A 14,764-nucleotide genomic window follows, 5' to 3' on the forward strand; every position below is an offset into this window, starting at 1 on the left:
GTTGATCGTTTATGAGAGAGAACCAAATTGGATAAGTTCAAGCAGCTTCTTCCCTCTGACTACTTAGACCATTACTCTCCAAGAATTTCAATTAGGCATGATTTTCGAATTTACAAATCCTCCAGGCATTTTGAACGAGCTACAAGATCTTGTTACGAGACTGTAAGATACGTTAACCCTTTGCGCACTTCTGTACCGAACTATTCGCAGCCAAAAGTTTCGTTTCAAAACGATGAGAACAATACGAGGAACGATTTTTCACGTTACGTATACAAAAGGTTAAATCTCAGAGATCGTAAGAATTTTGTAAATTCTCGTGCATAGCAGTGACTTGATAATAAAAAAAGAAGATCGTAGAAACGAGTTTTGAATGTTACAACTCGGCTGATTATTGGATACAATTCAAAATTTAAATTGGAGAGCCCTAACAAACATATTATTATCGCGAAAAAAACATATTCTTTTAAGACAATAAATTTCCTTTAGCCACGCTGGAAATTATTTATGACCCAGTATTTCACCGATTCTGAAACTGACTTACCGGATCGCTAGTTGGCTAATCCTCGACAAAGTAGAATAAGACAATCCACTCGAGGCGACAGTAGACGTCGCAGGAGGACAGCAAGCAACACCCGGTATACGCGTCGTTTTCACAGAGAAAGAGGTGGAGGGAGGCCCGTTAGGTGGTCGACGTCGGGCGTAAATTTGCATTGAACGAAATGAGGCGCTATGGGGCATTCCAGTCCGAAGTTAATAGCTTCCCAACGATTAACTGTATCCCTCCACCCAGCCTGTCTACCCGGCCTGTTCCTCTCTTTCCCCATGGCCGTTCATTCGACGCGTCGTGCCTGTTCATTCTGTCCCTTTTCTTCGAACCTTCCCTCCTACCCTTTTCATCCTCTCCCTTCTCTTTCTCCGCGTTCATCCTTCTTCCCCTCGCATCGCCCTCATCACATCGTACTTACCTATATCGTCCCTTCTAATAATATATGTTCCAAAGGTTGCGAAATAACTGACTTCGAGCCGAGTCAGCCTATCTAATCGATGATCCCTTGTTTCTCCATATTAAAATCGTGAAGTCACTTTTTCCTTTCTCTCTCTCTCTTTCTCATTTGATCGTAGAATTTCTTTGATCGAACTTCGATCAAAGGATTTTTATAGAGGCGTATAAATAGAACGTTTGACATTACAAGATGTTCAAGAATCGCGTGCAGTTAGTAGGTGCGAAAGGCGGTGCCTACCGCGGCCACAGCCAATAGTTTCCAGGCACGGAAAGGCGCCACGGGGGTTATAGGGCATAATTTAGTGGACAGTTTGATATACAAACAATCTTTAATGAAATTCTTGGTGTTCATTAATAACGCATTACAGCCTCGTGCGACACTGGCGCCGGTGTCGGCATCGGTACCCGGGTACCCTCACCCCTTTTACTCCTCATACTCCGTTTTCCTAGTCACCCTCCTCTCCTCCATCGTGATGTCCTCCTCCGACACCCTTTATCCACTCTACTTTCTACCGATCTTTCCTCTCTTTTTCCTCCGAAGCTTGACATGTTTCGTCTCTATGCAACGAATTTCACTCGTTTCTAAGCGAATGAATTGAATTCAGTTTGCGGTTGATAGCTGCAAATTTAGGGAAATTGTCCTATATCTGTTACTAAATATTGTGACGTAGATGATGTTCCATATATTAAACTCATATTACAGTCCATAATTAATGGATTTCCAACTTGAAGATAAAGAGGTTTTCAAATGACAAGAGAGTTCCATCATCTCTCACATGCTGTCAAACGTGAACAAATATCAGGATTCAGTTTCCAACACTGGTATGTTTCAAACATGTTCCTTTAAACACAATTTACGTACACTCCATGTACATTTGTTCACAGTCTGTTGATCATCTGTATTTTAAGAATTACCACTTCGTACAAACCTCGTGTATCTCGTATCGGTCGATCGCAAACGAGAACGATACAGCGGGTTAAGTAAGAAACGCGGGAATCCAAACAAAATGACACGCGATTAATTTCTCGCCACCGATGGGACAGTGACGAAGGCTAATAGGATTTCCGGTGCAACGGTGAAACAGCAGTTCGTTTCGGGGTGGACGATACCGCCGGCTACGGTTAATGAATCGACGTAATCAGGGGGATGGGCGTTCGGGGGTAGGTCGAGCGACGAATGACAATCGAGTTTTGTATTAATGTCCGACTATGCCGCACCCATGGTCCCTACGCGCCGCGTACGACACTCACCATCAGCCTGATCGTTCGTTTAATCAACCGAGCCGCTAACACGATTAACTTATTGCGTATTCTCGTCATTCCGCGTACGTGAGCCACGAATCAACGATACACAAACGCGATACCCCATTATACCGTCGTTCTATTCTATCCGGTTCTCTCTATCTGGCCACCCAATTTTGTTTCTTCGTCTCAGTTTACCCACCTGTCGCGTTGCGTTACGTGTACCCGTCATTTCAGCGAATCATCGGGCGGATTCCCTGCGCGATTTGATCCAGCTGATTTTACTATTTTCTAATTAAACGCTTTGAACACTCTCGTTTTTGTCTTGGGTCATCGATATTATAACGGTGTTCTGATCTTGTCGCTTTTTAATTGAGAAGCTCGAAGGGAAAAGCATGCTTTGGCTTTTTGCATCGTCACTTAGCTCGTGCAATTTAGCTTCCATTCGACCACGGTAGCAGTATGATGTATATTTTACTGATCAGAATCGTGTTAAAAATCCTTAACGTTGGAAAGAAACAGATACAATAGAAGCAAATAACAAAAGATCATTTTAAAAGGCTTATTAACCCTTTGAATGGTGATTTAAGTATCTTATTAATCCTTTGACTGCTGGGTAAAATAACCGAATGTAATTAAAAGCAAATGTCGAATAATTTTAATTTCTCTTAATAATTATTCCTTATATAATATATTTAAATGCAGCGAAGGATAAGCCAACATCGTATCACGAACAATAATATTTTGTTCCTTTTTTAAACCTTCTCCATCTATACGTTTAGTATAACAAACGACACATTGTATTTGTAAATTCCTTTTTTTCTGACTCGCTAGTAATATTTCTATGAAATGTCTTTCCATTAAACGCGAAATGCGACAAAGTAAGAGTGCATTTGCTTGCAGACATTTGATATGTTTTTTCTTTGCTTTACAATATATCATTGTATTTGAATCATTCTTCAGAAAATAGATTGTTTATTTTAAACATCTTAGCTTGCTCGTACGTTATACCTTTCACGTTTCTTGTACATATTATGTATGGATCAAACACTAGAAGAGTTAACAAGTTTATCCTTCGATGAACTTTTTTTCGTGCATTAATATTGTTCGAGAGTAAATTGAAGAACGCAAAGTCTACGAGGAATGAAAAGTTTTCTCCATATTCGAAAAAGAATAAACCTTCCACTACAAAAAACTTTTTTTCATTTAAATCCATAACATTTCCTCGGATAATTTCTGTGCTTTTCTACCGCATAAATTATTACGGCAAACTATATAAATCCTATTTCGGTTACTAAAATTGTAAAGCTTTCATATTCTTATAAAAGAAGTCTATAGCATGTAGCCTGTCCATTCGCTAATATCGATAATTAATTAATCACAGTACAAGAGGATCAATATTTCAGTATTTCACAAAAACCTGAACACTCCGGTATTGCCAAAAACTACCTCTGTCGTTTACAATTTTTATCTTTCATCAATCGCGTCGCAAAATTTTTCAACGACTCGTTTCGACGAGGTTTCCCGTTCGCAATCTCTTTTCGCGCCAGCAATTCGCATTAATCTTGAAACTTAACAAGCACGGAATCCATTCAACGGCAAGGAGAAGACCGAAAGGAAGAGGAACGAAAACAAAGGATCGTGAATAAGTGTGTACGTCGGATTTTAAGAAACCGTGACAAGACTTAAGATGTCCGGCTGACTGACATTTAACAGAAACGTGAAACACCGGAGTTAATGCTGCCAGAGTTGGAAACAAGTGCGAGAGGGAGAAAGAGAGACGCTGAAGAGGATGTTGCAAAGAGAGGAGGGAGAAAGAGGGTCAGGGAATGGATGTGTTCACATTATACCCTCTGTTCTTTTAATTTCTTCAAAGGGCTCCTCTCCCGCGACACCTTCCTCCTTGCTTGGCAGCCTCAGCTCCCGAATTAATAAGGCGTCGACGATGTGACGTCTTTTTTCTTTTCACCCCTGGATGGGACAGCAGACAGCTACCAAAGTGAATGAGAACTCTCGCTGAGAGGATAACGGAGGGAGAGAGCACTCTCTTACTGGTACTTAACAGCGCGATGAGATGAGCTGCCGTTAATAAATGTGTTTCTAACTGCAAGAAAGCGAGAGGGGGGTTGCCTTTCTCTTTCTCTCTTCCTCGTTCCCTTTTCTCTAGTTTTCTTTCCTGCTTTCTCGCGTTGCGTGCCACCAAGGTCCCCAGAGAATAAGTCTTAATGAGAAGGAAACTTTTAAACGCACTAGACTCTGCCTTTTCTTCGTTGATGCTACGGTGCGCTTAGCTTCGCACTTTTACTCCCCCGCAAATCAAACACGATGGCAGGGAGAACTTCACCGAGGCCATTCTCATTGAGAAACGATTTTATTACTCGGCATGTTTCGTAGCAAAATGAACAAACAGTATATTGGTTGTCGTAAATGTAAAAGAAATTTATTAGTCAATTATGTAGAGTATTGCGATGGATCGGTTTGTAAGAGAGGAAATCTGCTACAAATTCTATATTCTTATGAAAATATCTCCTTGGAAATCTCGAAATGAATTAAATAATTAGATATTTAATTTTACATCGTAAAGAAAATATTTGTAAAGTAGTCTTCGTTTGTCTGTCAATATCGTATCTTAAAAATATCGTATCTATAAAAGCTTAATAAGCATATAAAATACAAATCACGTATCAAAGATCGGTATAAGAAAAAGGAAAATCGTAAAAACATTCGTTTCAGTATTTAGTCGTTTAGCTTTTAACAACACACAATTTTTTTTTAAACGTTACCCTAACCAGCCTCTGTTCGTTCCCATGGTTGCTGTCGTAGGCATTGAAAGAACGATGGAAGAAGTACATTCGATACCATTGGTCCTCATTCATCGTCTTGGCAAAAACTACCCTCGGGTAAAAAAATAATTGCCCCTTGATACACGCCGATACCCCATCTGCGGGGCTGCCAGCCTGTAATGATGTTCGCGTTCGCGAACTTACTTCGAAATTAAATATCGAGGCGAAAGAGGGTGGCGAAGGGTGGCGCGGCAAGGGGATGTTAAAGAGAAATCCCGACAGTGAGGGTGGTGGCAGGGGTGAAGGAGGCTTGTCGTACACCTGCCCTTTTCCCGGACCATCGTGATAAAAATCAAACTGGAAAACAAACGAGGAGCAGGATCGTATTATAAAGTTTATTAATCGATAGACGATGCGCGGAGAGGGTGGAACTGGAATTTCAGGGGTCGTCGGAAATATCTCGTTACGGATGAAAATTAAAATTGTAATACCGACGAAGGTACGAACGATCAAACTTTTATCTAATTCTACTTAACGTTTATTGGTCTTGTGCATTTTGTTTTTATTTGTTTTCTTTTTCTCGATGGTAGCGAGTAGCAGTGGTTTGTCTGAAAAGGATGAGACAATAATTATTCCTCATAAGAATACAACTTTTTACTGAATCGAAGATACAAATGATTAAACTTTTATTCATCGTTTCTATTCATCGTTTATTAGCCTTTCGAATTCTTTCGTTTCTATTTAGTTTAATCTTACATTTTTATTTTTTTTATTAATTGTTATTTTTTCGTATAATTTCAGAAACTTAGACCTACCGATATTCCGATCTTCGAAATAAAGAATCTATTAATTAACGAGACTGGCACACAACTGGCATTGTGGGGCAATCTAGGCTTAGTTCTCATGGAGCTTCCAAAACGTTGGGGTAAGGATGCCATGTTCCAAGGTGGGAAAGAAGAAATACTCTGCATGTAAGTAGCAATCAAACCTAAATCGTGAACAAATGTTCTTAGAACCCCATAAAACTCATTTTAACACAATAATTCGTCTATTAAATTCGCGTATATCATGTACTTATGTATATGTATAGTGCGCATAGAGGTTTCGTCGAAATAGAAATAGTGGTAAACAAAAAACGTATCCGTTCATTCAAAGTTGTAGGAAAATCCGTGCAGCAAATACACGAAATCAATCTCCGAGAATGGAGAGAGAAGTTTACAGACGAAGAAATCCGGCTCCTAAAAACCGAGATAAGGTAGACCGCGAATAATAAATCGCACTATCTGGTTTCCTGCACCTCCGTGGCTCCTGTGGGCGTCCTAATATCCTGTAATTAAGAGGGTGTTACGATGACGCCCGAACCCCTTTGGCCTCCCTCTTATGGAATTAAGGTGGCTTTACTCGGTTAGTTTTCAAAAGTTCCAGCCTCGGAAAGCACCGCTGAATACTAACCGCCTCATCAACGACACATGCCACCAAGACTACTGCCTCGTGTAACATTACCCTCCGCGCCCGCCTCTGTCACTTCTCCGCATCTTCGCGTACTCCTGTCTAATCTTTCGGGTGATTAGAACCTCGCGCAATTAGCCACAAGCTTCAAGATTATGCCTCAACCACCTCCTACCTTTCTTTTTCTAATACCACTCGCTCAATCGAATTTTTATTTTTACCAATGTCGTCATAAGTGCTCTGCTACATATAAAACTACCTTGCTCGTTATGACGTTCAAAGAAAAGAGTTTACATGTGTATATGTACGTATATGTGTGTATGTATGTATATATATATATATGTAAGAACAGGAATTTTTAACGATTGTTCATTGCAAGTGAGATTCGAGAAGAGAGTTTCGAATTTAGGTATGAAGGAAGAAAACATGATCGTCTAATTAAAATTTAGAATAGTTGTGAATGTCTACGTGTGTTCGGGATGTCTGCGTAATTTATCTGGAATTAACGAAAGAGATCGCAAAATAGAAGAAGATCTTCTCCATATCACTGAGAATAAGAGAGATATCAAAGACGGTTGGAGTTATTACATTACCTTGTATATTATTCTTTAACATCATGACCGATTACCTTTCTCATATATCGTGAAACGAGCGCAGAAAAAAGCACATCGGCTAACTCCAACAATCAAAAAATGGAAACATCGCAAACATTTTGTTGTTTAAGATTTACCCTAGAATTTACTATCGTTTATAGCGATTTTATAGCGATCACATATCGCTTGGCTTCCAAGAAGCTGAAATATCACTTGGCAGCATCTAGAAGAGCGGCCAGCAACGAGACAAGCGTAAGATATCGCAAGGGGACGAACGGAAGGAAAATTCAAATTAATTTGAATTACGATGAACGACGATGCTACTTAATTCAACGTGGTAAAAGGGTAGCCGTTCGCTCCAAGTTGTCTTTTGCATTATAATTTCATAATAAGTCCAGTCTGGAATAAATGCATTACCTTCCTGCCGACTTCCCGCTAATTCATAATTCCCAAGTTTTTCCGGAAACGAACGAAAACGTTTAGCCCCATGAACCGCGTGGGCCAACCTGAACAAACTGGTCAAATTAAGAGCGGCAGTTTATGCTAAAGTTTTTTCGTTATTTCACTTAAGCGATTCTACCTTGGTACCGCGACACAGAGCCGCCGTAGCGCCGAGGATCGAGGGAATTTATAAGAACGCACGCGTAACCCCCTCCGGTTAAATGTATGGCGGAAAAGAGCCGCGGAACAGTTTGTAAGAGAGTCGCGGCCATTAGAACGAATCTCAGGGATTTAATGTCTCCTTCCTTCCAGTCGGCTTAAACACAGCTAAATGGAGTTTATGCATTATTGCCCGTGAAACTTCCACCACCGCGGACAGATATTTGCTCTCTCCCAAAGAACTAAAAGTTTAGACGTCGCGTCGTTACTGCGTTTCATCCCGTTGGACGAATCGTGACGACGATGAGATCGTATCTAAAGTAGGGTTCTAACTTCTAATCTTCAGCTTCATCAAAGATCTATTCTTTATCGTTCAATTATCGACAAATTAACTACGGTGTAATTATATATTTTACATATTTTCGCGTATGCTCGAAATACTAAGCGATATTCGAGTAAATGTAGCTTTCATTCGTAAGTCACTAGACACTTTGCGAAAATTTCAAACAGTCGTTGTACTTCGTAATTTTTAATTTTGAAAACACAGTACAATCTTAGTTTCTCTTATAAGAATAATCTCTTATACTTTGTGATTTATTAAATATCAAATTGATTTCGTAATTTTTACGTTAATTTGCCTGTATTCTAAATATACGAAAATCATGGCAATTATAGGTTTCGCTGAAAAAAGATTTGCATATCGATTCATGAAGAATGAAATGTGTTCAACTATAGTTTTTTATCCAAACTACCATGTCATATTTACTTGTTAATTTTCAAATCGTGTAACGGGTGTTTAATGTAATTCAAGCAATTTTTGTAGAAAGCTACGAAAATATAATAGTTCCGATACAGTGTGCTCGGTGTCTTCATCGGCCGGCAGATCCCAAGCTTCGAAGCGTGGAAAACCGAGCGACCGTGCTTTGGATTAAGCAAATGACGGCAATAATAGTGATTATTCGGATTATGATATCAGAGCGCGAAGTGGGTTCGCTTGGACTTACCAGCAGCCACTAACTGCTACGCCACCAAATCCCGACTTCAAGACACCGGATTAAAACTATTACCACCTCGCGTTGCCTCCACTCTTCTTCGACCTCCACCATCCAAAACCTATTCTCTTTTCTCTTTCTCTCTTCTTCGCTAGAGACTTTCTCCACTTACCTTTGGTAACTTGGCTATTTCAAATGCCAACGAGAGTCTCAGATTTTATTGGCCTCCGCTATTTCACCTACTAATTGCTAATGAATTTCTTACAATTCATAATTAACGAAACGAACAATGTCTGTATTTCAATAATTATTAACAAGTTAAATCCCTTCTTGATACGTACTTAGATGAATAAAAAGCCCTTGCAACGGCAACAATTCCCTCTAAATTTATCGAAGGTATAATCTGAAGTTTAGAAATCTTTGTTTATGCAACATCAAGACTCGATTTATCGCAAACACTTTTGCTAAACGCAATATATCCTTTTCAAGACTCGTAGATAAAAGGTTCCATAGATACGGTTTAACACCTTGAAGAAGCAATAACATCAAATAAATTTCGAACAATGAACAATTATATACTGGCGTTTATCACCACTCTTGAAATTGTACCGGAATATCAACCTTTGCTTAAATGAAAAATTTGAAAGCACGACAGGTCGCCTATCCAACTTTCACCGTAACAGTTTGCCTTCGTTAAGGGTGATAATCGTTAGAAGAAGAAGGTTGCAATTTTCGCGTGTATATAAGTTGGATCGGAGTAAGAGTAAGTCGCTGCGCAGAATCGCGAATCGCGGTATTAATTCGACAAACGGACTACGAAACCAGCGCGTTATTTCGTGCACTACCGGAAGATCGTCGCCTGTTGGTTGGCTCTCGCGGCTAATTATTGTTTTAAGGATTACCGTTATGTGTTTATTATACGGTCTGGTAGGACCTCGCCTACCTTAATATTCGGTAGATTTCAGCTTCGGCCTCTGTACGCGGCGCACCACCAGAGAGATCTCTGTACCCCGTTTCCTGTCTCTTTCCCTCGCTCCGTACGTCGCGAACCGGCCTACGTTTATGAATAATTTTCACCTCTCGCGCTACCCGCCCCACTTCAACCGCCCAACCACTCCACCTCCGACAAACGTTCCTCCGAATCGTCCCTCGAGTATTCACCTCGTAAACCCCTAATGCTGTGTCCTCGTTCGAGAGTTGATTCCAGTTTCTCTGATCCTCGCTACTCCTTGGGACGTTCTCCTGACAAAAGAAAAAAATACCGGTACGAATCTTGCTGGAATTTGAGTAGAGAAGAATACATAATTGTAATCTACATTTTTTCAATAGGAAAATATGTTTAACGAGTCACGGGAATTTTTAAAGATACGTTTTCTCTTAATTATCTTCGTGTACTTTATAAAAGTGTACATTTTAAAGTTTCCCCGAGATTCTAAGATTAGCGCAATGTTATTTTTAATATATCGAATATAGAATATAAAAAGTAAGGAAAATACAACCGGAGAAATTTAGTTTAACTTATACGTTTTACAAAGATCTGCGGAGACTCGTAGAAGAGTAGAAATTCGCTACCATGTTTCGCTTTTCTATCGAGCCTTTCACGTGGATAGCATCGTAAATATTCGTAATTTTTCTTCTAAACACACTTTGCGGCTCTCAAAACACTTTACACACTGCAAACTCCACAAGAGCAACGCCAAGCATTTCAAATTAATCTTCAAGTGTCTTCCAAAACGAGAACCGGTGGATCCGGCACGCGCGTGCCGTACGTGCTACGGAATATTTCAGTGGTACGCACGAGTCCGGTGGACTCACCCCTTTGGTTCGGGAAGGGCTGTTGCAGGCCGGCCTCGTATCTGTCCCGGCGCCGGTCGCGGCCACCGGCGAAAGGGGATAGGATGCGTTTATTTAAAAAATGATTTAACCTAATGGTTTTACATATGTAATCCCGATATAAAGCCGAGGCTAATCTCGGAGAACCACACGCGGTCCATTCGTACATTCGGTCGACGGGTAATCCAACGTGCTCTCGCCCATCCAGCCGCGTGTCTCCACACACCACTTCCGCATCGCCACCCTCCTGACCTGACCTGTGTTCAAACCGCCCTCTCCACCCCGTTTACTCGTTTCTTTTTTTTTCGTCCAACTTTTTTTCGATGAGCAAGCACTAACGAAAATCACCAGGTTTTCCAACGCACAGACCAATGTATTTTCGGGGGGTGGTAAGAGGGGCGGTGTTTGCAAAGGCCGAGCATAGGGTGCGTCGTACTCGACCGCGCGTCGGGGATGATTTAGATGGTCCCCGATGATATCCGCGCCTTTTGAAAAATGTCACCACGCCGCCGTGCCGAGGAGAAAAATATAGAAGCCGCGCGTGACCGTACCCCACCCCCTGCACCGGCCACGGTATGTGTGCCGCGCTTTATCAGCCCCGCGGCGCGAAACTTTATTGCCGGCCGAACGATATTTCTCGTCGAATCAGCGGTTAACAAAAGAGGTGAAATACAAGTGGCGATGAGTGAAATTAGAGGATCGCTTCGTTGTAATTGCGGTCGTGGTAATCCAGCGCGAACAGGAAGTTTTGGATCTCGTTGTTCGGCTATGTTTCGCTAATCGTGTCAATTCTTTCGATAACGTGAGGTGTTAGAAAAGATTGAATGGAAGTTTCCTGAATCTCTTCTTTTTCTTTCGATTTTTTTAAAAGAAGCCTTTAACAGTGTAGACAAATATAATACTATAAATGTCACATCTTAAATCACATGTGATACTAATAATGATTATTATTATTACTACCTGATAAATAATAATGATTATTATTATTTATTTATGTCCTATAAGAAAAGAAGTATGTATTCGATACCAGAAACGCAGCAGAAATCTTGAGACTAAAGGGACGATTAGTATTTTCTAAATAATAAATTCTTCGACATTTGATTACACTGTCAGAGAGTAGATTAAAACAACTTTCCTATTAGTAATCGTCTTTAAGGTAAAAATCTCATCTCCACAGTCTCCTCTCCATGTAGAACCATAAACCACGCATATTCGAAAACCGCCCCAAGAGAGGCAATCTAATTCCAATGTTCTTTCGCTATGAACACGACAAAACGTGGCCAGCCATACGAGGCCCGCCTGTCTCCAAGATCACAAGCACGAACAATGCGGGTCTCGAATAGCTTTCCAGCTCCTTTCCCGGCACCTTTTCTCGCCGTGGTTCGTCGGCGCGCATGGGAGACACCATTCTACGCGTATACAAACGCGCAGCAGTTTAGCGCGGTGAAAACAGCAAAAAGGTAGTACCATAGACTCTCTGCGTCTACGTAGAAAAAACACGCACTTAGGTAATCGCGGTACGCCTGCGGGGGCAGCTGCGACGGTTCTTCTAATCAAAGAATTCCCAGCCGGAACGCCGGTGGAAAATTTAAATACGCGAGACGCATTCTGTGGTCGTCTGCGTCGTCATTGTCCTGGACGTCGTCGTTGTCGTCGTTGTCGTCGTAACGAAATAAAACCCCACGGTAAAAGAGAGACATCTGTCGGTTCTTTTAATTACCGTGGTACGTGTGGCCCCAGCTAGAGGCTACCGCACCATGGACCTTACATTTTCCTTCCTTTTCTCTTCATCCCTTATCCCGCACCCGCCTCCTCTCTAACTTTCTCTCTTTCTCTCTCTCTCGCGCTCACTCTCGCTCGCTCTCGTTCTCTCCCTTCTTCGTCGACGAGCTTTTGTTGCTCCCTTTCCATCACCCTCGCGTCCTTCGTTCATACTCTATCAGATCTGGCTCGTTTGCATGATTCCGCCGCGTGGTCCGAGAATTGAAAATTCGCCTAGAAAGTCTTTCCTCCTGATAGACGACATTAGCATCGTTAGGAGCACGGCGAACAACTCGATGTTGGAATTCTGTTGATTCAAGAAGTTTAGCAGTGATAGATACGAAATTTATTTTCAAGTGGCAATTCGAGCAGATTCGATTAGATTAATCAGTACGTGGTTACGTTAGAAGATCTAATGAAACAGATTGTAGGTGATTCAGGGGTTCAATAGAACGGAATCCGTAATTCCGCTGGAATAAAATATTCATTTCATCTAAACATTTTAGAAAATATTGTAAATAATACAATCTATGAAAGCTTCCTATGGTAAATGCTCCAAACACTACTTCTACGAGTCAATGTATACGAACAGCGTCGATCATAAAGATTAAATTATATTCAATTATCCGCCAACAATCATAATCTCGTTCGCTTGTAAGAAGAAGAAATTATAATCCGTTACGTGTGTATTCTTCAATCCGAAGTCTAAGGACACATCCATACGTGGTCGGTAAATCTGTCCAAATCCAAATACAGAGACAAATACAGACCACAGAAACAATCAGCGAATTTCTGAAAACATTTAAAAGATAAAAAGCCGACATTCTTCTTATCTCTTCGTTCTCTAGCTACAGTCTCCCCCACTTTTCTCAACCTACAACCCATTTCTCCTCTCTCACGTACTTCTATCCAGAGCCTCCGGGTAGACAATCCAAGGAGTTTTTAGGTTTAAGAGTCGCTGGATTTACGATTCAAGTATGACTGGTTGGGATGGAGCGGCGGCACGTCGCGGCCAGAGGATCGAGAAACAAGGCACGCAGGACGAGGCTGCAAAGTAGCGGCAAGGAACGCCGTTGGAAACCGATGGCCGCGATGAAAGCGCGACGCAACCTCGAGGATTAACGGGCTTAGTTGCCGACGCAGGTGTCGTCGGGAAGGAGAACGCAAGCGAGAGCCGGATGAATTACGACAGGAGCGTCAGCCAGCCCAGCAGAACGTTGCTCGTTATATTTTGCGTAACATCCCGATTTTATGGGCCACCCTCACACCATCGTTCGCGCGTCTTCCTTCACCGTGGCCCATCCACGCGACTCGCAACAGAGACGCCAAATATCCTTCTCGCGGATCTGGCTACTCCTCGGCCGAGCACAGTAAAACGTCGATAAATTTACATCGCATCTCTGTTAACAAGCAACGCATCGTTCTTATTTCTCTGTATACAAATTCAAATTATTTAAATTTCATTTAAATACTTACTTGTATTGATAAAAATGATCGTTCTAGATTCTAAATTAGATTCGTTCGCCTGAGTATCGCAGCAAATACTTTACTCGAGATATTCTTGCACATTGCGCTCATTCTTTCGCGCATTTACATTTTTCGTAAATACACAAACAGTCGAGGTTTTATTTCCTTTTTACCAACAGACAAAAATTCTGATTGTAGAGAGTTAATTTAATTTAACATATTGATCGCCATAGGAATTTGATGCCGGTGATAGATCGAAACGATTCAACAGATAGTACGCTGTAATATCTGATTTTTGTAAGACATTTCGTGAAAATTATTACGCTCTTTTTTGACGAATTTTCATTATAATCGGTGTAAAAAAAAAGTCCCAATGATCGTAGCGACAGTGAAAGTTTATTCTTACGCCATAAATCATTCTTATGGCAAATTATAGAAAATGATCTGATTAAGAATCCAGTCGGACGAAAGTCCAAATGAAACGCGATCAAAGTTTTAGCCGAGCAGGATATCAATTCGACCATAGGACCCGGCTAACCGAAAGAGAAATCCGGTCGCGCGTATGAGCATTAATGGCTTTATAATCTAATGAATTTTTAGGTTAAGCGGCGAAAAGGCCAGCGGGAGATCCGGATAGGTTTTTTCCCCGGGATTTATTGCCGAGAAGGAAAAGATGAAAGCGGGAGAGTTCACTTATCTCTCGTTCGCCGTTACCTTCAGACCGATGCATCCCACTGAAATAGATTTTGCTTTTATTCCTGAAAAAAACGAGGATCTAAAGCATATCTGATAAATAACTGATATTTTGAAAATATTATTAATATCAGAGGAAATATTTAATTCCGGTTTTAAATCAGAAGGAGAAAGGAATGTTATACTACCGAGAAATTATCTTTTTTCACCTTTTTCACATCTTTTTAAATTACCAAAGTATGGATCTTTTAATATGTACTTTTTCATTGAATAATCAACATTTTCGTTCATGATATCGAAATCAAATTAAAAACTCGATCGCATCGGCAAAGTCTAACACCATCCTAG

General features: G+C 41.0%; 1 protein-coding gene across 1 annotated transcript in view; it reads left to right on the top strand.

The window, feature by feature from the left end:
• The window catches only part of LOC126920463 (nuclear pore complex protein Nup88), a 71,399-nt gene that overhangs the window by 48,753 nt on the left and 7,882 nt on the right, over positions 1–14,764 (top strand). Inside the window, exon 2 of the mRNA XM_050730840.1 lies at positions 5,830–5,999. Coding sequence (XP_050586797.1) covers positions 5,830–5,999 — 170 coding nt within the window. The remainder of the gene's footprint in view (positions 1–5,829; positions 6,000–14,764) is intronic.

The sequence above is a fragment of the Bombus affinis genome, chromosome 9, assembly GCF_024516045.1.
Source record: "Bombus affinis isolate iyBomAffi1 chromosome 9, iyBomAffi1.2, whole genome shotgun sequence".
Taxonomy (NCBI): domain Eukaryota; kingdom Metazoa; phylum Arthropoda; class Insecta; order Hymenoptera; family Apidae; genus Bombus; species Bombus affinis.